Source organism: Rana temporaria, chromosome 2 (genome assembly GCF_905171775.1).
Source record: "Rana temporaria chromosome 2, aRanTem1.1, whole genome shotgun sequence".
Classification (NCBI taxonomy): domain Eukaryota; kingdom Metazoa; phylum Chordata; class Amphibia; order Anura; family Ranidae; genus Rana; species Rana temporaria.
The window spans coordinates 104,673,772-104,698,483 of NC_053490.1; the positions used below are offsets into that span (position 1 = coordinate 104,673,772).

General features: G+C 47.5%; 2 protein-coding genes across 6 annotated transcripts in view; one reads left to right on the forward strand and one right to left on the reverse strand.

Annotated features, from left to right (window-relative positions):
* LOC120929329 (cell division cycle-associated protein 7-like) overlaps positions 1-590 on the reverse strand; it is a 54,432-nt gene extending 53,842 nt beyond the window's left edge. The window contains exon 1 of one of the 2 annotated variants that reach the window (XM_040340694.1): positions 483-590. The gene's annotated coding sequence lies outside the window, so the exon portion shown is untranslated. The remainder of the gene's footprint in view (positions 1-482) is intronic. The other variant, XM_040340695.1, reaches the window with a different exon arrangement.
* An 8,198-nt stretch (positions 591-8,788) lies between these two features.
* The window catches only part of AMHR2 (anti-Mullerian hormone receptor type 2), a 91,243-nt gene continuing 75,319 nt past the window's right edge, over positions 8,789-24,712 (forward strand). For 2 of the 4 annotated variants that reach the window (XM_040340697.1, XM_040340698.1), the window contains exons 1-3: positions 8,789-9,123; positions 9,213-9,389; positions 18,868-18,999. In XM_040340697.1, coding sequence (XP_040196631.1) covers positions 9,063-9,123; positions 9,213-9,389; positions 18,868-18,999 — 370 coding nt within the window. In that variant the 5' untranslated portion in view covers positions 8,789-9,062. The remainder of the gene's footprint in view (positions 9,124-9,212; positions 9,390-18,867; positions 19,000-24,712) is intronic. The other 2 variants (XM_040340699.1, XM_040340700.1) reach the window with 1 other exon arrangement.

Here is a 24,712-nt window from a genome sequence, read left to right on the forward strand (position 1 = left end):
CAAATCGCAAAAAGGGCCAGGTCCTTAACCTCCATAATGGTCCAGGTTAAGTAGGTGGGAAAACCACAGCACAACCACTTGTTACTGCCCTCTGGCCACACAACTGAACAAACCCTTATATCTGCTTTGCACAGATGTACTTTACTATTGAAAAACCCACTGACTCACATCACTGCAACATCACTATGCTTAACAGGAGGGATGTAGGCAAGTTAAAGGCCAATAATCATAGCACTGAATCAAAATCTCCTGCACAGGTTATACCCCCAATAAGGAACAGCTATCAAGTGAATAAAACCAGCCATGTCTAGACTATGCACAACTATAGGTTAGCTTTAATCTTCAACTATGCTAAACAGCTTCAGTCTTGCTACAACCATCAAATAATGAACATGCCTAACAATGTATAAACCTTCCAACATGTTTCTGCAAATACCCATTGTAACAGACATCCTTTAACGTTCTTATATGGAAGAACCTACTTTTGGCACTTCTCTTTGACACTGACAACACCTTTCCTTGAGGAGTAACAGATGGACAGCCTCACGTTGGGTGTCTATATATCAGGAACCTGTTGCAGATACCCATTAGGGAAAATGGTTGATTGAACACAGCTGGGGAAGGGGAGGGGGTTTATTCACAATAGGAAATGTGCATTCTGCAAATGGCACACTAGATGGCAGCACATAACCACTGGCAGCTTTGTTAGCAGAAAAAATATGCGTTTGTGGCCAACTGAAATAAAAGGGGTTGTAAAGGTTTGTTTTTTATTTTGTAAATAGGTTCCTTTAAGCTAGTGCATTGTTGGTTCACTTGCCTGTTCCTTCCATTTCCCTTCTAAATGTTTTTTTTCTTTGTCTGAATGGTGATAGTTTCAATCCGCTATGCATACAGCAGTGGCGGCTGGTGCTCAAAATTTTTGGGGGGGCGCAAACGAAAAAAAAACAATTGCAGCCTCACTGTACCTATCAATTGTCACCACTGTGCCATGCTATCAAATGCAGTCACTGTGCCATCAAAACGCAACCACTGTGCCATCAAAACGCAGCCACTGTGCCATGCCATCAAAACGCAGCCACCGTGCCATCAAAAACGCAGCCACTGTGCCATGCCATCAAAACGCAGCCGCCGTGCCATGCCATCAAAACACAGCCACTGCGCCATCAATTGTCACCACTATGCCATCAAACACAGCCACTGTGCCCCCAATTGTCTCCACTGTGCCCCCAATTGTTGCCACTGTGCCCCCAATTGTTGCCACTGTGCCCCAATTGTTGCCACTGTGCCCCCAATTGTCACCACTGTGCCCCCAATTGTCGCCACTGTGCCCCCAATTGTCGCCACTGTGCCCCCAATTGTCGCCACTGTGCCCCCAATTGTAGCCACTGTGCCCCCAATTGTCACCACTGTGCCCCCACTTGTAGCCACTGTGCCCCCAATTGTCACCACTGTGCCCCCAATTGTAGCCACTGTGCCCCCAATTGTCGCCACTGTGCCCCCAATTGTAGCCACTGTGCCCCCAATTGTTGCCACTGTGCCCCCAATTGTCACCATTGTGCCCCCACTTGTAGCCACTATGCCCCCACTTGTAGCCATTGTGCCCCCACTTGTAGCCACTATGCCCCCACTTGTAGCCACTGTGCCCCCACTTGTAGTCACCGTGCCCAGTCCCCCCCCCCCCCTGGCACTTACCTTTATGGCTTCTACGTCCCTCGATGTCCCTTGTCCCGCCCTCGATGACGCTTCAGCCAATCAGGTTACCTGATTGGCTGAGACGCCTGTCAGTCTTATCTTCGGACGCACGGCCGGCACGTCCCGAGCATGGCCCTGATAGGCACTTCCACACAGCCAGTCAGCTGCCGCGATTCAGCTGACCCGCGCTCAATGTCCGGTCAGCTGAATAGTGGGCGGCAGCGGCGAAAATATACAGATTCATACAGTGTATGAATCTGTATATTTTACTGGCTGTGAGCGAGCCAGAGGGGGCGGCGCTCCTGCGCCCCTTTGGATGCACCGCCACTGGCATACAGTATTAGCGTAACAGTTCATCATGCACAACATTTCAGTAAAAAACACACTAAAGCTCATTTTAAGGCACACAGGGGTAGTAAACCGCCATTTTTTTTTTAAAACCTGCAACACAAAATTCTGTGCTATGCATTGCAAACTACTAGCACATTATGTGAAACTTACCTTAACCACTTCCAGACCACCACACACCGATCTACGCCGGCTGTTTGAAGCGGGATTTCTTTATTATGGCAGCAGCTAGCTGCCATAACCCCGGTATCCTCTTCTTCAGCGGCGGTCCGGTTTCCAATAATAGTGGTCTCTGTGGCAGATTCACCACAAGATCACTTTTATTGGCAATGGGAGAGGTGCCCCCCGTGGCTCTCCGGTGCCCTCCACGGCTTACTGGAGCCTTCAGTAGTGGCGGAGCGATCGGGTCCTCTTCCCTATGTGGTATGGAGACAAGTGAGGGGATGATGGCCCCGACCGATCTCCATACCATTGCAGGGCAGAAGCGGCATCAAAACGTCACTTCCGCCCATAGCTCCTAAAGGGCCTTTATTGCATTTTTGTGTAAATATGAGATCTGAGGTCTTTTTGACCCCAGATCTCATATGTAAGAGGACCTGTCATGCTTTTTTTCTATTACAAGGGATGTTAACATTTCCTTGTAATAGGAGTAAAAGTGACACAATAAAAAAAATAAAAATAAAAAATAAAAGGTAAACTAAATAAGAAAAAAAAATGTTTTAAAAGCGCTCCGTCCCTCCGAGCTTGCGTGCAGAAGCGAACGCATACGCAAGTAGCACCTGTATATGAAAACGATGTTCAAACCACACACGATCGGTAGAGCTAGAGCAATAATTTTAGCCCTCTGTAACTCAAAACATGCAACCTGTAGAATTGTAGAGTAAAAGCTGCTCGCCATTCCACGAGAGGGCGCAATTTTGAAGTGTGGGTATCAATTTACTCGGTGTAACATTATCTTTCACAATGTTAAAAAAAATTGGGCTAACTTTACAAAAAAAGAGTTTTTAAAAAAAAAAGTGCGCTTGTAAGACCGCTGCGCAAATACGGTGTGACATAAAGTATTGCAACGACCGCCATTTTATTCTCTAGGGTGTTAGAATTTTTTTTTATAATTTTTGGGGGTTCTATGTAATTTTCTAGCCAAAAAAATGCTTTAACTTGTAAACAACAAATCTCGGAAAGAGGCTCAGTCCTTAAGTGGTTAAAACAAAGTCCTCCAGCCGCGCACTGTTACCACTGACAGGGCTTCCACCTTCACCCGATCTTCCTTCCAGGTTGGTGGGCTCTGGTCCTTTGTTTGGACGAGCCGCAAAGACGTCACTCCTGTGTCTGCGCACGGGAGTCACTGTTCACACCACAGGGCTCTAAAGGAACGGCACGGTATACTATTGGCTTCACAAGTAAATATCTCCTAAATGGTGCACATTTAGGAGATATTTACTGTATCTATAGGTAAGCCTCACTATAGGCTTACCCTTAGCAGTGGCGGCCCGTCCATAGGGATGCACGGGCGCCGCCCCCCCCCCCCCCCCCCTCCCGCAGTCACACACAAAAAAAAACGGGCCCTTTAAGAACTTTTATTCGGCTAAAATGTCATTTTGATATTTTAACCGCAGTTCTGGCGGCCGTCTATAGAGGGCGCTGCAGCGCCACCCCCTCTCGCTAATAACACACATTCGTGCATAACTGCACGAATGTATGTTATTGTTGGTTGCCAGCTGCCTGGTCTATTCATATAACCGGACGTAGGACGCCGGTTACCCGAATAGCGGTAGCTGGTTGGCTGAGGGGAACTGCCTATCAAAGCCAGCGGCTCTGATAAGCTTTTCCAGTACCGCCCTCCGGCTCTCGGATGTCTATACTCGGAGCGCAGGCAATCTGCGGTCCTTGCATAAGACTGACGGCCGTTTCAGCCAATCAGGTTCCCGGATTCTGGTTATCAGGAACCTGATTGGCTGAAGCTTCACCACGGCGGCAGAAGATATTGAGGGATGACATGGAAGCTTCAGGTAAGTGCTTTTTAGAGGGAAAGGGGCAACAATGGGCACAGTGGCAGCATGGGGCACAGTGGTGACAAAGGGCACAGAGGTGACAATTGGCACAGAGGTGACAATTGGCACAGTGGCATCATGGGGCACAGTGGTGACAATGGGCACAGTGGCATCATGGGGCACAGTGGTGACAATTAAAGGGTGTGCATACCTCCCAACTTTTCAACTTCAGAATGAGGGACAAATGAGCATACCCCCCAAACGAAGTTGTTGTGCGGAGGGGGGGCCACGGATCAAAGTTGTTGAGCGGGGGGGGTCTCCGCGGATCAAAGTTGTTGAGCCGGGGGGGGGGGGGGGGGGGGGGCCACGGATCAGAGTTGTTTTGCGGGGGGGAGGGGTGAAGCGAAATCGCAGGACAATAGCTCTGCTCGCGGGACCGCGGGATTTACCGCGAATCGCGGGACATTCCCGCGAAATCCGGGACGGTTGGGAGGTATGGATGTGCATGTATGTGGGGTAGGTTTAAAAATGTTATTTGTAGCGCTCACCCCTGAAGGAGCCGCTGGTTATATTTGGGATGGCCTGTTACCTCTGTGACTCCGCTGTCTAGGGTAGTTGATGAGAGCAGCAATGATGGAATGTCCAAACAGCAGGGTGTCTTTTCTTGTGCTTTTAATTTACCCAACACGGTAAACAATAAAACTTGAGGTAGATAGTAAAGATGTATGAGGAGAAGAAAAGGCTTAACAGTACGGAAGCAGTCCTGCTTCCAACGACACTTTGCTTTCGTCACCACTCTAGCCGGAGTGGGTACAGTAGACAGGCCTCTCACACCGACCTGGTAGCCAGGGTATCACTCTGGACTTTGAGGGAAACAAGCCTCTGCCACAGACCCTTCCCTAGAACGTGGATCATGGAAGAAAATCCTCCTCAGTAGTACTTATGCCTGAACCTCCCTCAGGTAATTCTCAATTGGGTCACCGACTGACAGGTGGCTGACATCCAACCTTTCAGTGTCCGGTTACCTTGATCCCTGATGGATTGTCGAGGCCCTATTGGATTGCCTGCCTCTCTTGGCTCTCCTCAGGCTGACTCCCCACCGAACAGCTATCACGCTTGGGATCTTTCCTCAGAATTTGGGGACCCAGTCGATTACTGGGGCCCCGCCACAGCTTCAATTGCTCCGGGCTAACATGGTCCCGGAACCAGGAACACCGCGTGGCACGCGCACCCCGGCCTGGTAGGCCATCTCGCCGGGGGCCGTGATGTGTGGTCACCCTGAAGGTGGGTGCCACACCAGGAACAAGAACCCCGCCTCATGGCGTCCCTCTCCCAGCATGCCCTGCAAGAGAAACTCCCTCCTGATTGGCTGCTGGCAAGAGACACCCCAGCCTGGTCTCCACTGGCGCCACCTGTCGCCCCGGGGTGGTAAAGCACCCCGGCAACAACAGAATGAGCCCACAGTACAGCCCAGCTGAAACAGAGACCCAATTTAAACAAATCAACTGTATGAGAGCTAACTAACTCCCTCATCCCCCTTAAATTTAGAAAAGTACCGGTACTTGGAAGCACACAGGCGCTACATATTCAAGGGTTTTAAGTGCTTGGGTGTAACAAATTTTTTGCACTTTTTTCAGTAAACTTTTTTTTTCATTACATAGGGGACAAAAGGTCTCCAATGTGATTTCTATATTTTCTTTAATATGACTTCAAGGGTCTTTTAGATCCCTGATGTTTCACTTGCCTCCTATTGAAGCCAATGAAGAATGGCTTGTGGAGGGGGGTGGGGACTTTTGCTGGGGTGTGTGTGTGTGTGTGTGAAACCTTACAGTTAGCTTGTCAGATTTACACACGTTCCTGGCTGCTGTAGGAAGCTAGTGGCTGTCCTGCTGCATTCTGAACATAGGCGGTTGCTTCAGAGAACCACCATTCAGAGAATGTCACAGCCCGCTCTCTCCTCCTTGTCTAATCACAGAATGTTTTGTATTAATTGAGAAAATGCAAAGCATTCTCTGAATGGCACCTGTGCTGAAGTTTTACACTTGCTTTGGGAGGATTAAGGATGAGCTCTGGTGTGTTTGCACACCCCACATGCAGAGCCCACCAGGAAATCAGCGCTGTGCTAATCACAGGCAGTGAGACATTTCCCGATCTCTGCAGCCGCGCATCGGGACAATGTCTCACTGCCTGTGATTAGCGCAGCACAGTGCCGACTTCCTGGCGGGCTCTGCACGTGGGGTGTGCGAACACGCCGAAGCTCATCCTTAGTGAGGATCCCCACACATTTACTTCCTTGACTTCTGTGACAGATTTTCACTGTACCCTGTGAGTAGGCACTGCTGTGTCACACATTTCACAGAGCCTGCCTTCTGATCTACAGAGGTGTTAGAAGGAAGGGTTTTATGAGGCAGAAGAGGAATCATGGCTTGCAGGCAGCAAGGTACCATGGCATATGTAGTCCTTAGAAAATGAAACAGCAGAGAAGAAGCTGCATATCATACATGTTTCCTGTCTAGAGTGGAGCTCCAGTAGCTCCAGTCAGCAGCCAGATAAAGTTGCGTGCAAACAATGAACAGACAGCAGCGAAGGGGTTAATATTGTGAGAACATTTTAAATATAAAGGGACGCTAAAGGGGCTTTTATTACTGTAATTTAAAGTGTTCTCTTTACAGGAACACTTAGAAATTAAGGGCCAGATTCACAGTAGAAATACGCCGGCGTATCTACTGATACTCCGGCGTATTTTCAAATTTGCCGCGTCGTATCTTTAGTTTGAATTCTCAAACCAAGATACGACGGCTTTAGGCTTCGATCCGACAGGCGTACGGCTTCGATCCGACAGGCGTACGGCTTCGTACGCCTTCAGATCGTAGGTGTAATACTTCCGCGCCCGCTGGGTGGAGTTTGCGTCGTTTTCCGCGTCGGGTATGCTAATTAGCTGTTTACGGCGATCCACGAAGGTACGCATGTTCGTCGCATTCTCTTACGTCGACGCTAGTCGACTTTTCCCGGCGGATAGTTACGGCTGCTATTTCATGGCTTAGATTTAGACTGCCCATGTTAAAGTATGGCTGTCGTTCCCGCGTCGAATTTTACATTTTTTTTATTTTTTTTTGTGTAAGGCCCCATACACACGATAGAATCCATCCGCAGATAAATCCCAGCAAATGGGTTTCTGCGGATAGATCCTATGGTGTGTACACACCAGCGGATCTGTTTCCGCGGAGAAATCTCCCCTGGGATGGATTCCAGCAGATCGGATATTTGCTGACATGCACAACAAATCCATCTGCTGGAATCCATTCCAACGGATGGATCCGCTCGTCTGTACAGACTCACCGGATCCATCCGTCCAAAGGGATTCCCCGCACGCGTCGTAATGATTTGACGCATGCGTGGAATTCCTTATATGACAGCGTCGCGCCCGTCGCCGCGTCATAATCGCGGCGACGGCGCGACACGTCATCGCCAGAGGATTTCCGCGCGGATTTCAATGCGATGGTGTGTACACTCCATCGCATCGAAATCTGCGGAAATCTTTGAGAGGATTTATCCGTGGAAACGGTCCGCTGGACCGTATCCGCGGATAAATTCTCTCGTGTGTATGGGGCCTGAGTCGTCCGTGAATAGGAATGGACGTAACGCACGTCAATTTCAAAACGGAGCATGCGCAGTACGTTCGGCGCGGGAACGCGCCTAATTTAAATGATACACGCCCCATTTGAATTAGGCGGGCTTGCGCCGGACGCATTTACGCTACGCCGCCGCAAGTTTACAGGCAAGTGCTTTGTGAATCAAGCACTTGCGCTTAAAACTTGCGGCGGTGTAACGTAAATGGGATACGTTAGACCGCCACAAATGTACCTGAATCTGGCCCTAACTTTTTCCCTGTTTGCAGCTCACAGCTACCATATTGTATTCAAGACATGTACATTAGTAGCAGTAAAGCCACACACGTGCATTGCCACCATGAAACTGGTAAGTGCCTGCAGAGCAGACATTGCTCAATTCAATTATAAGCTTCCCAGCCAGGTAAGTACTAGCATGAGAGAGTCACTTAGGCCCCGTACACACGACCGAACATGTTTGCTGACACTGGTCCCCGGACCAGTTTCAGCAGACATGTTCGGTCGTCTGTACAGCCGAGCGGACAGGATTCCAGCGTACATTTGCCCGCCGGGCCTTTTTCGAGCGGGCAAATGTTTCTAAACTTGTTTAGAAACATGCCCGCTGGAATCCTGTCCGTCGGACATGTTCGGTCGTCTGTACAGACTTACCGTACATGTCCGAGCGGCCGCCATCCCTCGCATGCGTCAAATGACTTTGACGCATGCGTGGAAGCATTAAATTGCCAGGGCCGCGCACGTCGCCACGTCATCTTCGCGGCGACGGCGCGGCCTCGTCGCCGCGTATCGTGTACGCGCGGATTTCTGTATGATGGTGTGTACAGCCATCATACAGAAATCTCCAGGCGGACATGTACGCTGAAAACGGTCCGGCGGACCGTTTTTTTATCGTACATGTTTGCCCGTCTGTACGAGGCCTTATACAGAATCCTGAACAGTTGATTATTTTGCTTTTTGGAAAGAAAAATAAAAAAATTCATAAAAGAAAGATAGACATGCCTTTGAGTTAATGCGCACTGATTTTTCCAAATATATTTTTTAATTAGATTCTGTTATCACACTGAATGTCAGGTCCCTCCCTTTACTCAGTGTTCCCAGAAAAGCACTCCCTCAACATACCGCTATGGCCAAGTTACGCCCCTTGTTTGGTATCCTTGAGAAGTTTTATGCTCCCATCTCAGACCTGCCAGCTAAGGGTAAAAAAGAATCCATAATGAACATTATTTACAGGAATTAGGCATGAGATAGGTTATGTGAAATAGGAGACAGCCGTGGTAGAGCAGAGGATTTCTAACAAACATAAAAATTCATTAGGTTAACAGGTGCAGTTAGGGATGTGCTGGAGCCAGGGGTAGCGAAAATAGTTACTAGCTTTCCACCGCGTTCCCTAGTGCATCTGATAGGAATGGCTCAGGGTAAATTACACGTCCTAGCATACTTGATCATTCTTACTGTTTCGCCAACAGGTAAGTTGTCTATTCTTCAACATGGAGCTGATCATTGGTGAGCATAGAATGATGGGATCCTTTGTAATGTGGACTCTGCTTTCCCCTAGTTGTTCATCCAGAAGGACTCTCCTGTGCAATGTACGAAAATACCTCTTTTACTGTTGGATTTCCTATGGCAACATTTGGAGATATAAAGGAACCAGGGAGAGTACGATGCAATCGCAGCAACTGTTGTGTGGGAGTATGGACTTTTTACAATGGACAGCTGCAGCCTTTTGTTCTAGGTAAGACTTTATGTCATAAAGAGTCCTAACTAACTGCCATTCCTCTATATTGCATATTCTGGACTGAGTGGCCCAGATTCTCAAAGGGCTTACGACGGCGCAGCGCCATGTACGCCGTCGTAAGTCCTAATCTGGGCCGTCGTATCTATGCGACTGATTCTTATGCCGCGTACAGACGGTCGTTTTTTGGGATGAAAAAAAAACGACATTTTGAATCATGAAATAAAACGACGTTTTTGAAACTTCATTTTCAAAAACGACGTTGCCTACACACCATCGTTTTTTAAAATGCTCTAGCAAAGCGTGGTTACGTTCAGCACGTACGACGGCACTCTTTTCCATTGAAGCTAGCTTCATAACTTGCTTCTGAGCATGCGCGGGTTTAAAAACGTCGTTTTGAAACGTCGTTTTGCCCACACACTATCATTTTCATTGATACAAAAAACGACGTTTTGAAAAACGACACAAAAAATTCGAGCATGTTTGAATTTTTTTTTTGTCGTTTTTCAGAAGACATAAAACGACGTTTTCCCCACACACGGTCATTTTAAATGACGTTTTCAAAAACGTCGTTTTTTTTCATCACAAAAAACGACCGTCTGTACGTGGCATTAGAATCAGTTACGCATAGATATCCATTAGATCCGACAGGCGTAAGGCTCTTACGCCGTCGGATCTTAACTGCAATTTTTTTTTTTTGGCCGCTAGGTGGCGTTTCCGTCGTTTTCCTCGTCGAGTATGCAAATTAGCTAGATACGCAAATTCCCGAACGTATGCGCGGCCGACGCAGTAAAGTTACGACGTTTACGTTAGGTTTTCCCGGTCGTAAGTCCTAATCTGGGCCGTCGTATCTATGCGACTGATTCTGAGAATCAGTTACGCATAGATATCTATTAGATCCGACAGGCGTAAGGCTCTTACGCCGTCGGTTCTTAAAGCGGATGTGCCACGGGAACAAAATATTAAAAGACAGCAGCTACAAATACTGCAGCTGCTGACTTTTAATATTAGGACACTTACCTGTCCTGGAGTCCAGCGCCGATCGCAGCAGAGCACGAGCGATCGCTCGTCACTCTGCTGCTCCCCCCGCCATCCACGCTGAGGGAACCAGGAAGTGAAGCGCTGCGGCTTCACTGCCCGGTTCCCTACGGCGCATGCGCGAGTCGCGCTGCGCCCGCCGATTGGCTCACACGCTGTGTGCTGGGAGCCGAGTGTTCCCAGCACACAACGGGCGACAGACGGGATGTGACGGAATGCCCGTCTTTCGCCCGTAGCGTGTGGCCGGAAGTGGGTGCAAATACCTGTCTTTAGACAGGTGTCTGCACCCCCCTCCCCCTGAAAGGTGTCAAATGTGACACCGGAGGGGGGGAGGGTTCCGATCAGCGGGACTCCACTTTAGGGTGGAGGACCGCTTTAACTGCAATTTTTTTTTTTGGCCGCCAGGAGGCGTTTCCGTCGTTTTCCCCATCGAGTATGCAAATTAGCTAGATACGCAAATTCCCGAACGTATGCGCGGCCGACGCAGTAAAGTTACGACGTTTACGTTAGGTTTTCCCGGCGTAAAGTTGCCCCTGCGTCGAAATTTAAAAATTTACGTTGTTTGCGTAAGTCGTCCGTGAATGGGGCTGGACGCCATTTACGTTCACGTCAAAACCAATGACGTCCTTGCGACGTCATTTGGAGCAATGCACCCTGGGATATTTTACAGATGGCGCATGCGCAGTACGTTCGGCGCGGGAACACGCCTCATTTAAATTCTACACGCCCCTACCCGCCTAATTTGAATTAGGCGGGCTTACGCCGGGTGATTTACGCTACGCCGCCGCAACTTTACACGCAAGTGCTTTGTGAATAAAGCACTTGCATGAAAAACTTGCGGCGGCGTAACGTAAATGAGATACGTTACGCCCGCCCAAAATTACTCCATTCTACGAGAATCTGGGCCAGTGTGTCCATTCCAAAATTACTATAGTTTTACTTTTCAGAATCTGATGTTGGCTGAGGCATAGTTCACACCTATGCATTTTTAGTGCGTTTTCAGTTTTGTAGAAACACACTACAGTCCATTTTACATGGTTTCCTATGGATGTAGTTCACATCTGTGCATTTTATGGAAAGGGATTTTTCCTGGTTTTTGGTTCTATAGACTTCAATGGATTAAAAATGTGTATTGAAGAATGCAAAATGCATCTGGAATATGCAAACTGCATAGGTGTGAATCCAGCCTAGGGACCTTAGCTAGCTTGTTGGTAATCGGCTCATTTTCAGTACAAAGAATGCAATGTGATGCATATGAGATAACTATCAACAAGCAGGTAAATCTCTCATGCCGCGTACACACGATCGGTCAAACCGATGAGAACGGTCTGATATACCGTTTTCATCGGACCAAACCGATCGTGTGTGGGTCCAATCGGTTATTTATCCATAGGTTAAAAAAAAGCAATCTTGTTTTAAATGTAACCGATGGGTACCTAACCGATAGAAAAAAAACGATCGTTTGTAGGCACGTCCATCGGTTAAAAATCCACGCATGCTCAGAATCAAGTCGACGCATGCTTGGAAGCATTGAACTTCGATTTTTTTCAGCACGTCGTTGTGTTTTACGTCACCGCGTTGGACACGATCAGTTTTTTAACCGATGGTGTGTAGGCACGACTGACCATCAGTCAGCTTCATCGGTTAACCAATGAAAACGGTCCATCAGACCGTTCTCATCGGATGGACCGATCGTGTGTACAGGGCTTAAATAAGCCAAACAATTTAATCGTCAACATAGGTAGAAGGTGTACATATTTGCCAGCACACCATGGATCGACAACTTCCTAAGGTTTCTTTAGACCCATTTCACACTGGGGCGGTTTGCAGTCGCTATTGCGCTAAAAATAGCGCCCGCGAACCAACCCTAAACAGCGGCTGCTGTTTCTCCCTGAGGGCTATCAAACTGGAGCGGTGCGCTAGCAGGACTGCTCCAAAAGTCCTGCTAGCCCCATCTTTCAAAGCGGTGAGAGGAGCGGTGTGTTTACCATTGAAAGCAATGGGAAACCGCGGCTATGCAGAGGCGCATTGCCGGCGGTATTAACCCGTTTTCGGCTGCTAGCAGGGGTTAAAACCGCACCGCTAGCTGCCAAATACCGCCGCAATTCCAGCGGTATAGCACCGCTAAAAATATCGGCACTATACCGCCACCGCACCTCCCTGCCTAGAGTTGCCACCTCATCCCTTTAAACCCGAACACATATGAATTACACAGGTTCTGAGGCAAATTTCATGCAGATAAGTCACCCAGTGAGTTTAATTACCACCTTAATCAGTCACAGAACTTGTGTACTTCATATGTGTTCGGTTTTTAAAGGGATGAGGTGGCAACCCTACTCCCGCCCCAGTGTGAAAGGGGCCTTAATGAAAGAGATCACATTGACCGCACCACTCCACCACTGTGTCTCACAGGATCACATATAGATCCCCTCCAAGACAGAGGAATCTATTAGGTAGATTCAGGTAGAGAGGAGCAAAGTTACGGCGGCGTAGCTTAGCGTGTTTAGGCTACGCCGCCGTAAGTTAGCTAGGCAAGTACATGGGGCCAGATCCTCAAAAGGGATACGCAGGTGTATCTGCTGATACGCCTGCGTATCCGCTGATACGCCTGCGTATCCCTGTTTTTATCTATGCGACTGATCCACAGAATCAGTTACGCATAGATATTCCTAAGAACCGGCAGGTGTAATAGTTTTACACTGTCGGATCTTAGGATGCAGTACCTCGGCCGCCGCTGGGGGCATTTCTCGTCGAAATGGCGCTTCGGGTATGCAAATTAGCACTTACGGAGATCCACGAAGCGGTTTCCCTTTGTGAAGTCTCCGTAAGTTGTTAGTTTGCAAACGCAAAATTAGGGCTGCTTTTACAAAGTGTAAAGTTAGTACACCTTGTAAAAGTATACCCTTCTTTCCCGAGGCGATGTCAAATTTTTTTAAAACATTTTTTTTTTCCTGCCGCATCTTTTTTTTTTCCCGCGCGATTCACAAAACTTGGCGCAACGTAATTTCGCGCAATGCACGTCGGGAAAATCTCGTCGGGAGCATGCGCAGTACGTCCGGTGCGGGAGCGCGCCTAATTTAAATGGGACTCGCCCCATTAGATTGGGCACGCTTTGTGCTGGACAGATTTAAGTTACACAGCCGAAAATTTCTAGGTAAGTGCTTTGTGGATCGGGCACTTAGGTAGAAATTTTGCGGCGGTGTAACTTAAATAGGAAGATTTAAGTTAAGCGCTGGCTGTGGATCTGGCCCATGATTCTCAATGTACTTGCCTGCTAATATACGGCGGCGTAGCCTAAAGGGGGCGGGCGTAAGGGCGCCAAATTCAAATGTGTTGGAGGGGGGCATGTTTGATGGTAATGAGGCTTGACCTCACGTTTTTTACGTTTTTTTTAAACTGCGCATGCGCCAGGCGCCTACATTTCCCAGTGTGCATTGCGGCCTATTGATTTTGACGTGGACGTAAACGACGTAAATCCCGATTCGCGGACGACTTATGCAAACAACATAAAAAATGTGAATATGTACGCTTGCGTGAGGTTTCCAAGACCCAACTGGTAATCACTACAGCACCTACCATTTTATGAGCCATATTTGCCAGGAACGTGTGCAATAGATCTTCTACCTATGCTCTGGTCAATATTCCTATCATTAAAGGGTAACTCCACTTTTGTGGCAAAAAAAATTGCAAATAAAAGAAAATATAGCGTATACAATTGCAACACAAGTCATATTGTAATTGAATGTTATTAAAAATGACCTTTCCTTTTCAATCTGCTGCTCTGTAATTTTCTGTAACATGCAATGCAATATGGCTACCTGGAGGTGTTCTGAATGTGTATTTTTCTGGCAGCATAGCACCTCTGGGCAGATGCCCTGTATGGTAGGCCGAGGAGGACCAAGATGGTGCCAGCTTTGTGCCAGCACCAGATAACCACTTAAGCCCCGGACCATTTGGCTGGCCAAAGACCAGGCCACTTTTTGCGATTCGGCACTGCGTCGCTCTAACTGACAAATGCGCGGTCGTGCAACGTGGCTCCCAAACAAAATTTACGTACTTTTTTTCCAAAAATAGAGCTTTCTTTTGGTGGTATTTGATCACCTCCTACGGTTTTTATTTTTTTGCACTATAAACAAAAATAGAGCGACAATTTTGAAAAAAAATCAATATTTTTTACTTTTTGCATAATAAATATCCCCCCAAAAATTTCCTCAGTATAGGCCAATACGTATTCTTCTACATATTTTTGGTAAAAAAAATGCAAAAAGCGTTTATTGATTGGTTTGCGCAAAAGTTATAGCGTTTACAAAATAGGGGATAGTTTTATGGCATTTTTATTAATAATTATTTTTTTACTAGTAATGGCGGCGATCAGCGATGTTTATAGTGACTGCGACATTATGGCGGTCAAGGTGTTACTTGTGTTCCCTCTCTGTGTTCTAACTGAAGGGGGATGGGACTTACTAGGGGAGATGACAGATCGCTGTTCATACTTTGTATGAACACACGATCAGTCATTTCTCCCCTGAAAGAACGGGGACCTGTGTGTTTACACACACAGATCCCGGTCCTCACTGTGTCACGAGCGATTGAGGGTGTCCGACGGTCATCGCGCCCACCGGGCACTCCCATTGGCTCCGGGGGCAAGCAGCGAGCACGCGTGTGCCTCTGGCGGCGCGTGCTCCCCTAGTGGCCACAAAGCGAAGCGACGTAACATAATGTTGTTTCGCCCAGCCGTGCCATGCTGCCGCAGTAAAACTGCGGCGGCTGGTCGGCAAGTGGTTAAAGCCTCATGCACACGATCATCATACAATAAATACCGCTTTTGAAGCGATTGTACAATAATCTGATCGTTAGTACACAGCTGTCATCTGAAATTTTCCAACGAGACAATCACGAAAAAGAATTCTCATACGATTTTCGTTTAATCAGTACAGTTTTTGTCCAAAAATACAATACAAATACACTACATCACTTCCAAAGTTTAACCACTTGGGATCCGTGCTATGGATGAAAGACGTCCACAGCGCGGCTCTCAAGTGCCGGGTGGACGTCCCTGGACGTCCTGTTGTTGTTGTTCCCCGTGCGCGCGGCTGGGGGTGCGCAGCGGGGAAACAACGTGCCCGGCGCATTGCTCGGGAGCCGATGCGTGTGCCTTGCGGGCGCGATGTCCGCCAGACACCCGCGATCGTCGGTGACAGCAGGGACGTGGAGCCCTGTGTGTAAACACAGAGCTCCACGTGCTGTCAGGGAGAGAGGAGACCGATCTGTGTCCCTTTACATAGGGACACAGCATCGGTCACCTCCCCCAGTCAGTTCCCTCCCCCCACACAGTAAGAACATACCCAGGGAATACATTTAACCCCTTCCTCGCCCCCTAGTGTTAACCCCTTCACTGCCAGTCACATTTATACAGTAATTAGTGCATTTTTATAGCACTGATCACTGTATAAATGTGAATGGTCCCAAAATTGTGTCAAAGGTGTTCGATACGTCCGCCGCAATATCGCAGGCCTGACAAAAAAATCGCAAATCGCCGCCATTACTAGTAAAAAAAAAAAAAAAATATGATAAATCTATCCCCTATTTTGTAGGCGCTATAACTTTTGCGCAAACCAATCAATATACGCTTATTGCGATTTTTTTTTTAACAAAAATATGTAGAAGAATACGTATCGGCCTAAACCGAGGAAAATGTTTATTTTATTTTGTTTAAAAAATTGGGATATTATTATAACAAAAAGTAAAAAATATTGTGTGTTTTTTTTTCAAAATTTTCAGTTTTTTTATGTTTATAGCGCAAAACAAATAAAAATCCCAGAGGTGATCAAATACCACCAAAAGAAAGCTCTATTTGTGAGGAAAAAATGATAAAAATATAATTTGGGTACAGTGTTGTATGACCGCGCAATTGTCATTCAAAATGCGTCAGCGCTGAAAGCTGAAAATTGGTCTGGAAGGGGGTTTAAGTGCCCAGTAATGAAGTGGTTAATTCTGTCATACAAGATCTTTCGTACTTTAGTAACCTACTAATTTCAAAATGGAAATTGGCATCCAAAAAAAATCAGACGATCATTCGTGCGATAATGTGTACTAAGCTTAACGCAATCAGCAGAAATAACAATGAGTAATAGTTACTGAATCTGGAGACCTTGTCATCTGTCATCTTTGTCATCTTCATAGGCGTGCGCACAGGGTGTGCCAGGTGTGCCCAGGCCAATGACCCTGTACTGCACAGATTCCCCCTGCTGCTTGGCTGCAGAGAAAGGGACTCTGGAATCTCTGTCCTCAGCCTCTTTCTATGTCTCAAAAGTGAGATATCAGGGGCCTGTTTAGGACCCTGATATCTCATCAAAGCCCCCCAATGGCGATCCTTAAAAATTGTAAAAGAAAATAATAAAAAATGATAGTAAAAAATAAAAAAATTGTCAAATGTAATAAAAAATAAATAAAAAGAAACTACTGACAGCAGTCCCTGCCCACTGACACCATTCACTGTTCTACTGACACTGTCCATTATATATATATACACACACACACACACACACACACACACACACGTGTGTGTTTGAGCTATTGGGTGCACACCCTAATGTAATAGGCTGCGCACATCTATGGTCATCTTGAAACAGGGCTGGACTGGGACAAATATTTGGCCCTGGACTTCATCCAGACCGGCCCACTTTAATTCAATAAAATGCTGCACCCCCCCCCCCCCCCGAAAAATTACGCCCACCAAAAGGCCCCTACATCCATTATTGTATATCATGAGAGGATGAGAGAGGGGAATGAGAGAGTTTTCAACAGTTCGTTTGTAGGCCCCATCGGCTATTTATCCATCGGTTAAAAAAATTCAATCTTGTTTTAAATTTAACCGATGGATACTTAAACCGATAGGAAAAAAAAGATTGGGCCAGATTCACATACCTTTGCGGCGGCGTAACGTATGTCATTTACGTTACACCGCCGCAAGTTTTAAGCGCTGATTCACAATTCACTTGCCTGTAAACTTGCGGCGGTGTAGCGTAAATCCGCCCGGCGCAAGCCCGCCTAATTCAAATGGGGCGGGGACCATTTAAATTAGGCGCGTTTCCGCGCCGAACGTACTGCGCATGCTCCATTTTGAAATTTCCCGCCCTGCTTTGCGCGAAATGACGTCGCCCCGACGTAATTTTTTGAACGGCGACGTGCGTTACGTCCTTTCGTATTCCCGGACGACTTACGCAAATAAAAAAAAAATTGAAATTCGACGCGGGAACGACGGCCATACTTTAACATGGCTGGTCTATTTTTACACCACCTAAATAGCAGCCGTAACTTTGCGACGGGAAAAGCCGACTAGCGACGACGTAAGAGAATGCGACGAATGCGCGTACCTTCGTGGATCGCCGTAAACAGCTAATTTGCATACCCGACGCGGAAAACAACGCAAACTCCACCCAGCGGGCGCCGAAGTATTGCATCCTAAGATCCGAAGGCGTACGAAGCCGTACGCCTGGCGGATCTTAGCCAAATGCCATTGTATCTTTGTTTGAGAATTCAAAATAAAGATACGACGCGGCAAATTTGAAAGTACACCGGAGTATCAGCAGATACTCCGGCGTACTTTTTCTGTGAATCTGGCCCATCGTTTGTAGGCACGTCCATCGGTTAAAAATCCACGCATGCTCAGAATCAAGTCGACGCATGCTTGGAAGCATTGAACTTCGTTTTTTTCAGCACGTCTTTGTGTCTTACGTCACCGCGTTCTGAAAAATCCATCAGACCGTTTTCATCAGACTAACCTATCGTGTGTACAGGGCATTAGTCCAGCCATCAGATTGTTATTCAGCATCATCATCGGGATGGTATGTCACCATTTAATACCTGCCTGTGAAGTGTGGCAGAAAATGTCATATACAGGGCTGGCTGTACAGAATTAGGGTTCTTTCACACGGGTGGACCGCTCAGGTCCGCCTGCCAGTTTTTTAGGCGGACCTGAACGGGCGCTCCGTGCTCCTCTATGGAGCCAGGGATGTCAGCGGTGACATGCCCGCTGACATCTGACCCGCTCCGATCCGCCAAAGTGTGACGGAGGAAAAAAATACTTTTCCATCCGTCTGGCGAATCAGATCGGGTGAACACGGACAGACTGTCCGTGTTCATCCGATCCCCCCATTGGGGAGAGCGGAGAAAAGACAGGGCGGTCCCTGCACAGTGTGCGGGGACCACCCTGTCATCCGCCGGCTCAGCGGGGATCAGTGGAGCGATCCCCGCTGAGCAAGCGGAGGTCATTACTGATCCGCCCCGTGTGAAAGGGGCCTTACAAACCTTTTGCCAAGTGAAACTGCTAAAAAAATGTGTATTTCAGATGTCATTAGCTATGTGTTCCACTTTGACTTCACATTGCTACTTTATTCAGTATTGTACATTAAAGTGCATTTTTTATTATTTGTTACAGGCTGCTTTCCAGCACATGCTGAATGCAGGTCTGAGATTTGTGTTCCAGAGTGCAAGAATGCCATGTATCGATGTTTATGTTCTTCAAATATGTGTAATGCCAACGTCACCTTTTCACACAAATCCCCTGCTCGTGAGTATGTAAATATTTCTGTGGGGGGGGGGGGGGCATTTCTAATAAATGATCTGTAGTGCTTGTAGGGGCATCTTGTTTGTGGACTGCACTGTGGGGCAGATTCTCGTAGATTGGCGTAAAATCGGGCGGGCGTAACGTATCTGATTTACGTTACGCCGCCGCAAGTTTTTCAGGCAAGTGCTTTATTCACAAAGCACTTGCCTGTAAAGTTGCGGCGGCGTAGCATAAATCACCCGGCGGAATTCAAATTCGGCGGGTAGGGGGCGTGTTTCATTTAAATGAAGCACGTCCCCGCGCCGAACTAACAAATGCCCTGCCGTGCATTGCTCTAAATGACGTTGCAAGGATGTCATTGGTTTTGACGTGGGCGTAAATTACGTCCAGCAGCATTCACGGACGACTTACCCAAACGACGTAATTTTATAAATTTTCGACGCGGGAAGGACGGCCATACTTAACATTGGCTGCGCCTCATATAGCAGGGGCAAGTATACGCCGGGAGAAGCCTAACGTAAACGTCGTAACTTTACTGCGTCGGCCGCACGTACGTTCGGGAATTCGCGTATCTAGCTAATTTGCATACTCGACGCGGAAATTGACGGAAGCGCCACCTAGCGGGGAAAAAAAATATTGCAGTTACGATCCGACGGTGTAAGAGCCTTACGCCTGTCGGATCGAATGGATATCTATGCGTAACTGATTCTAAGAATCAGTCGCATAGATACGACGGCCCAGATTAGGACTTACGACGGCGTACATGGCGCTGCGCCGTCGTAAGCCCTTTGAGAATCTGGGCCTGTGTATTCAGATCATCAGTGACAATGTAGGATCTTCTCATTCTCATCACATCACATACAGCAGATTTTGTAATGTGATAAGGATTGCGCAATCAGATTGCAATAGGAGTAGTATAGTCAGCTTTCATTGTAAATCCTAGTACACACAATCAGAAAATCAGATGAAAAATACCACTTTCTAAATAATAATCTGATCGTTGGTACACAGCTTTCGAGAGATCACAACAGTTCACCTGAAATTATTTGAAGGGATATAAAAAATAAAAATCACTTTCAAAGATGAATTCTGTTGTACGAGAATTTTCATAAGTTTAGTAACCTCTTCATTCTCGATATGCATGCAAAAAGAATGGATGATCATTCATACGATATTCTCATTGTGTGTATGAGGCTTAACTCCCCCTTAAAGCAGGGTTCCGGGCATAATTTTATTTTTTTGCAAGCTAAAATTAATCACATTAAATAGTCCCTAAAACATATTACCACTTGCTTACTGGGCACATATACCCCCCTCCTGCCCAGGTGAAATTTCAGCTTCCGGCACTGCGTCGCTTTAACTGACAATTGCGCGGTTGTGCGACGTGGCTCCCAAACAAAATTGACGTCCTTTTTTCCCCACAAATAGAGCTTTGGTGGTATTTGATCACCTGTGCGGTTTTTATTTTTTGCGCTATAAACAAAAAGGAGCGACAATTTTGAAAAAAAATACAATATTTTTTACTTGTTGCTATAATACATATGCCAATTTTAAAAAAAAAACACTTTTTTTTTCTCAGTTTAGGCCAATACGTATTCTTCTACATATTTTTGGTAAAAAAAAACGCAATAAGCGCAAAAGTTATAGCGCGTACAAAATAGGGGACAGAATTATTATTTTTTATTATTTTTTTTTTTTACTAGAAATGGCAGCGATCTGCGATTTTTATTGGGACTGCGACGTTATGGCGGACATATCGGACTATTTTGACACATTTTTGGCGCCATTCACATTTATACTGCGATCAGTGCTATAAATATGCACTAATTACTGTATAAATGTGACTGGCATTTAAGGGGTTAACACTATGGGGTGGGGAAGGGGTTAAATGTATTCCCTGCATAGTGTTCTAACTGTAGGTGGAGGGGGGTGACTGGGGGAGGTGACCGATCTGTGTCTCTATGTACAAGGGACACAGATCGGTCTCCTCTCCAGAGACAGGACGCTGTCTCTGTGTGAGTCGGCAATGAGAGATGATCTCATATGTTTACATATGGGATCATCTCTCATTGGCCGCACAGATCGCATCGCAAACGGCCACTCTGATTGGCCGTTCGCGGCGATCTGTAATTGGCTGTGTCCAAGGGACACGGCCAACACAGAGTTTCCCCGCTGCGCGCTCTGGAGCGCGCGCGGGGAACGCCCAAAGGGGCGGACGTCAATTGACGTCCAGTTGGATATTCAGATCCGCGCTGTAGCCGTCATTCGGCTATAGCGCGGGCCTCAAGAAGTTAATAGCGCCCCAATCATTCCAGAAATCATTGCAAACACTTATATCCTCCAGCTCATGTTGTGGCCGTATCCATCATATGTGTGGGCATGTGAAGCCCAGTTCCTGTTTTTTTCGGGGAGAGGTGCATTCCGGGGGCGATTTTTAGGCACAGTAATGCCCAGAGACTCCTGGGAAATGAGTGTCATCATTTCCCAGGAGGCAATGGGGTCTTAGGACAGGAAGTTGAACCACCTAGGACCAGGAACTAGGCAGATTACAAAATCTGCCAGCAACAGCCAGATAGAGAAGTAAGTAAAAAAAATTTTTTTTTTTTTTTTTTACATTAAAGGCAAGCTGTTAATTGAAAGTTCATTTTTAGGGTGGAACTCAGCTTTAAAGTGGTTGTTAAGCCACGACACTATAAACGTACAATGCCCTCTGTAAAATAACATTATGTGCCACAATATCTGTGTTATATAAAAAAGGTGCCGATCTGTCCCTTAAATCAGAGCGTCTCCCGGCCCTTACATGGCTCCTTGGCTCTCTCCTCTCCCCGGCTGACAGCTATAGTGGGAGGGGCTGAGAACTCCCACTGACCTCAGCTGGAGAGGAGAGAGATCCGAGGAGTCACACATACATTTTATTTGGGTGCAACGTCTCACAACTACGCAATTGTCAGTTAAAGCGACTCAGTGCCGAATCGCAAAAAGTGCTCTGGTCAGGAAGGGGGTAAATTCTTCCGAGGCTGAAGTAGTTAAGGGAACAGGATCTTTTTTTTTTCTTTGTTAGGGTAGCAAACGCTTAAGCCCCATGCACAAGGGCTGAATGAATGAGACATCGGCTGGTTAAAAAAAAAAAACGTTCGCCATTCTGCCCATGTTTATGCCACCCTATCCAACAGACAACTGGGGAGAAATAAAACATGTTTACACATTTAGCAATAGTCCTTATTTAAACAATTATTAAACCCCAAACCAAAATGGTAATATATTGCAGTTTACCAATCATCAGATGCGGTGGCTGCATTCGTTTTTTTTTTTTAGGCTTTTCTGTCTGTTTTCCCCTGGTTATCTGGCCAGTAATGCACCTCCTGTATTAGAGTGCCTCCAAAGCAACAAGAGAAGGTCACACCGACCTAACGCATTACCAATAAAAACAAGACACACAGCATGTATATACATATCAAAGCAAGTGAGACCAATCGCCTTTAGGTCTGCTGTAGGTCACCAATAGTGTGGGAGGACCAGGTGGCGTCCGTAATGGCTGACGCATTTCAAGGGAAATTTCACTGCTTTGGCTCTGATGAAGAGGATTCTCCCTCGGCTATTACTGACACCGCCTGGTCTTCCACAGTATTGGTGACCGACAGCAGACCTGAAGGCGGTTGGTCTCACTTGCTATGATATGTATATACTGTGCATGCTGTGCGTCTGTGAGTATAACAATTGTTTTTATTCTCAAATAGAATATATATTGGTAATGCGCTAGCTCAGTGCCCCCTTCTCTTGTTGTTGTTTTGCAGTCCATAAGGATACCTATTGAGGGGGTAGCAAGCAAGGCCACTGTCACTGAGGACGATTTCCTGCACTGTACACCTCCATGTTCACCATTTAACCACTTGCCGACCACCGCATTAACATTTACGTTCGCAGAATGGCACGGGCAGGCAAATTGCCACCATGTGGGCAGGCATGCGCGCTGCCGCTGGCATGAGTGCGCCCTTGCCGCAAGCTCCATGACCGTGGTAGTGGAACCCGTGTTTTCCGGTGTCCCGCGACTGTGTCACGGAGCTGCGGAACAGGAGGATGCCTATGTAAACCCAGGCATCTCCCTGTTCTGCCTTGTGACAGGACACTGATCTTCTGCTCCCTCCCATCGGGAGCAGTGATCAGTGTCTTGTCACAGGTAGCCCAGCCCCCACACAGTTAGAATCCCTCTCTAAGACACACTTAACCCCTTCCTTGCCCCCTACTGGTTAACCCCTTCCTTACCAGTGTCATTTACACAGTAATCAGTGCATTTTTATAGCACTAATCATTGTATAAATGACAATGGTCCCAAAAAGCATCAAAAGTGTTCGCTGTGTTCGATATAATGTCGCAGTCACGATAAAAATCGCTGATCGCCGTCATTACTAATAAAACATTTTTCTCACCTCGTCTTTCAGGACAGCACCTGGAGAGAGCGCAGCTCCACCCACTTCCCAGGAAACACTGCAGTCAATGCTATAACTTCCGCCCCCTTCCACCATGGCCTCAGTTGTAGTGTTTCCTCCGGCCATGGTGGAAGCGCTGCAGGGAACCAGGGGTGTGCTGTTCTCTCCCCAGGCGGGGAAGGTGGTTTTTGAGCATACCGGTGTTTGATGTGTTAGGAGGTGATCCTCCAGGAGGCGGACTCGACTTCTCCCCTGACGCGCGGGTGAAGGTCGGGTACTTCTCCTCTTCGGTCCGGCGAGGACAGAGGCTGCTGGAGGTCCCGCTCCCTGAGTCCGGGCATCGTAGCTTGCGGGGGGGCGGTCAGGTGCCGTTCTTCCGGCATACGAGGTCCCGGAGCGGAGGGCGTAGTGATGTCCTTTCCGGGGGGAGGCGGGACTTCCGGCGGCGCGTGGCGGCTTCCGGTTCCGGCCGCCTGGAACGCAGGAGGAGGAGTGGCCTCGGCGGTGCTATTTCCGGGTCTCGCAGCGGCGAGAAAGAGCCGGGAAATTTAAAAAGCTGTCGCACGCCCGCAGCGTTATGGGACCATGGAGCCAGAAGACGCAGCGGAGGTGGCGGGAGCAGGAGCCACAAGCACCAGCCCGGCCCAGGTAGGAGACCCAGCGGTGGTCAATGTACCAGGGTATTGTTATGTCCCTCTTTTCTGCCCCTTCGGGGGAGGGGAGCCTGCCTCACTCACCCTAGTCACTTCTGTGGGTGTGTGTAGTTTTCTGGTACAGCGGTGATGGGTTCTGGTTTTATTTTGTTCACTAGCTGTGTGCACTTGGTGATTTGCTGGTCTGGCATACAAAGGTTAAACATAGCGTTGTTGTCCTTTGTGTCGTTTCAGAAAGTTAAAGAAAAACTTAAAGTGGTAGAACCTCCTCCTTCCAAGAAGCGGTGTGCTACTTGTAAAGCTTCCCTTAAGGGGAACTGGACCAAACCTTTATGCAAAACTTGTATTGCGGAGATTGTCAGGGGGGAGGCCTCTACTAGTTCGGCCTCTGAGCAGCCCACCGTCAAGGGTACGGGGGAGTTGCTCTCTTCGTTTAGGGAGGAGTTGCACCAGACTTTCCAGTCTTTTCGCTCCTTCCTGGACAAGGGTCCGACTAAGGGATCTAAGGCCAGGGCCAGTACCCCCCCACATCTAGAAGGTTAGACAGTGAGTCCGAGGAGGAGGAGCCTGAAAATGTTGTTTCAGGATCAGAGGCGGAGGAAGAAGAAGAAAGGGATACGTCTTCCTCGCGCTATA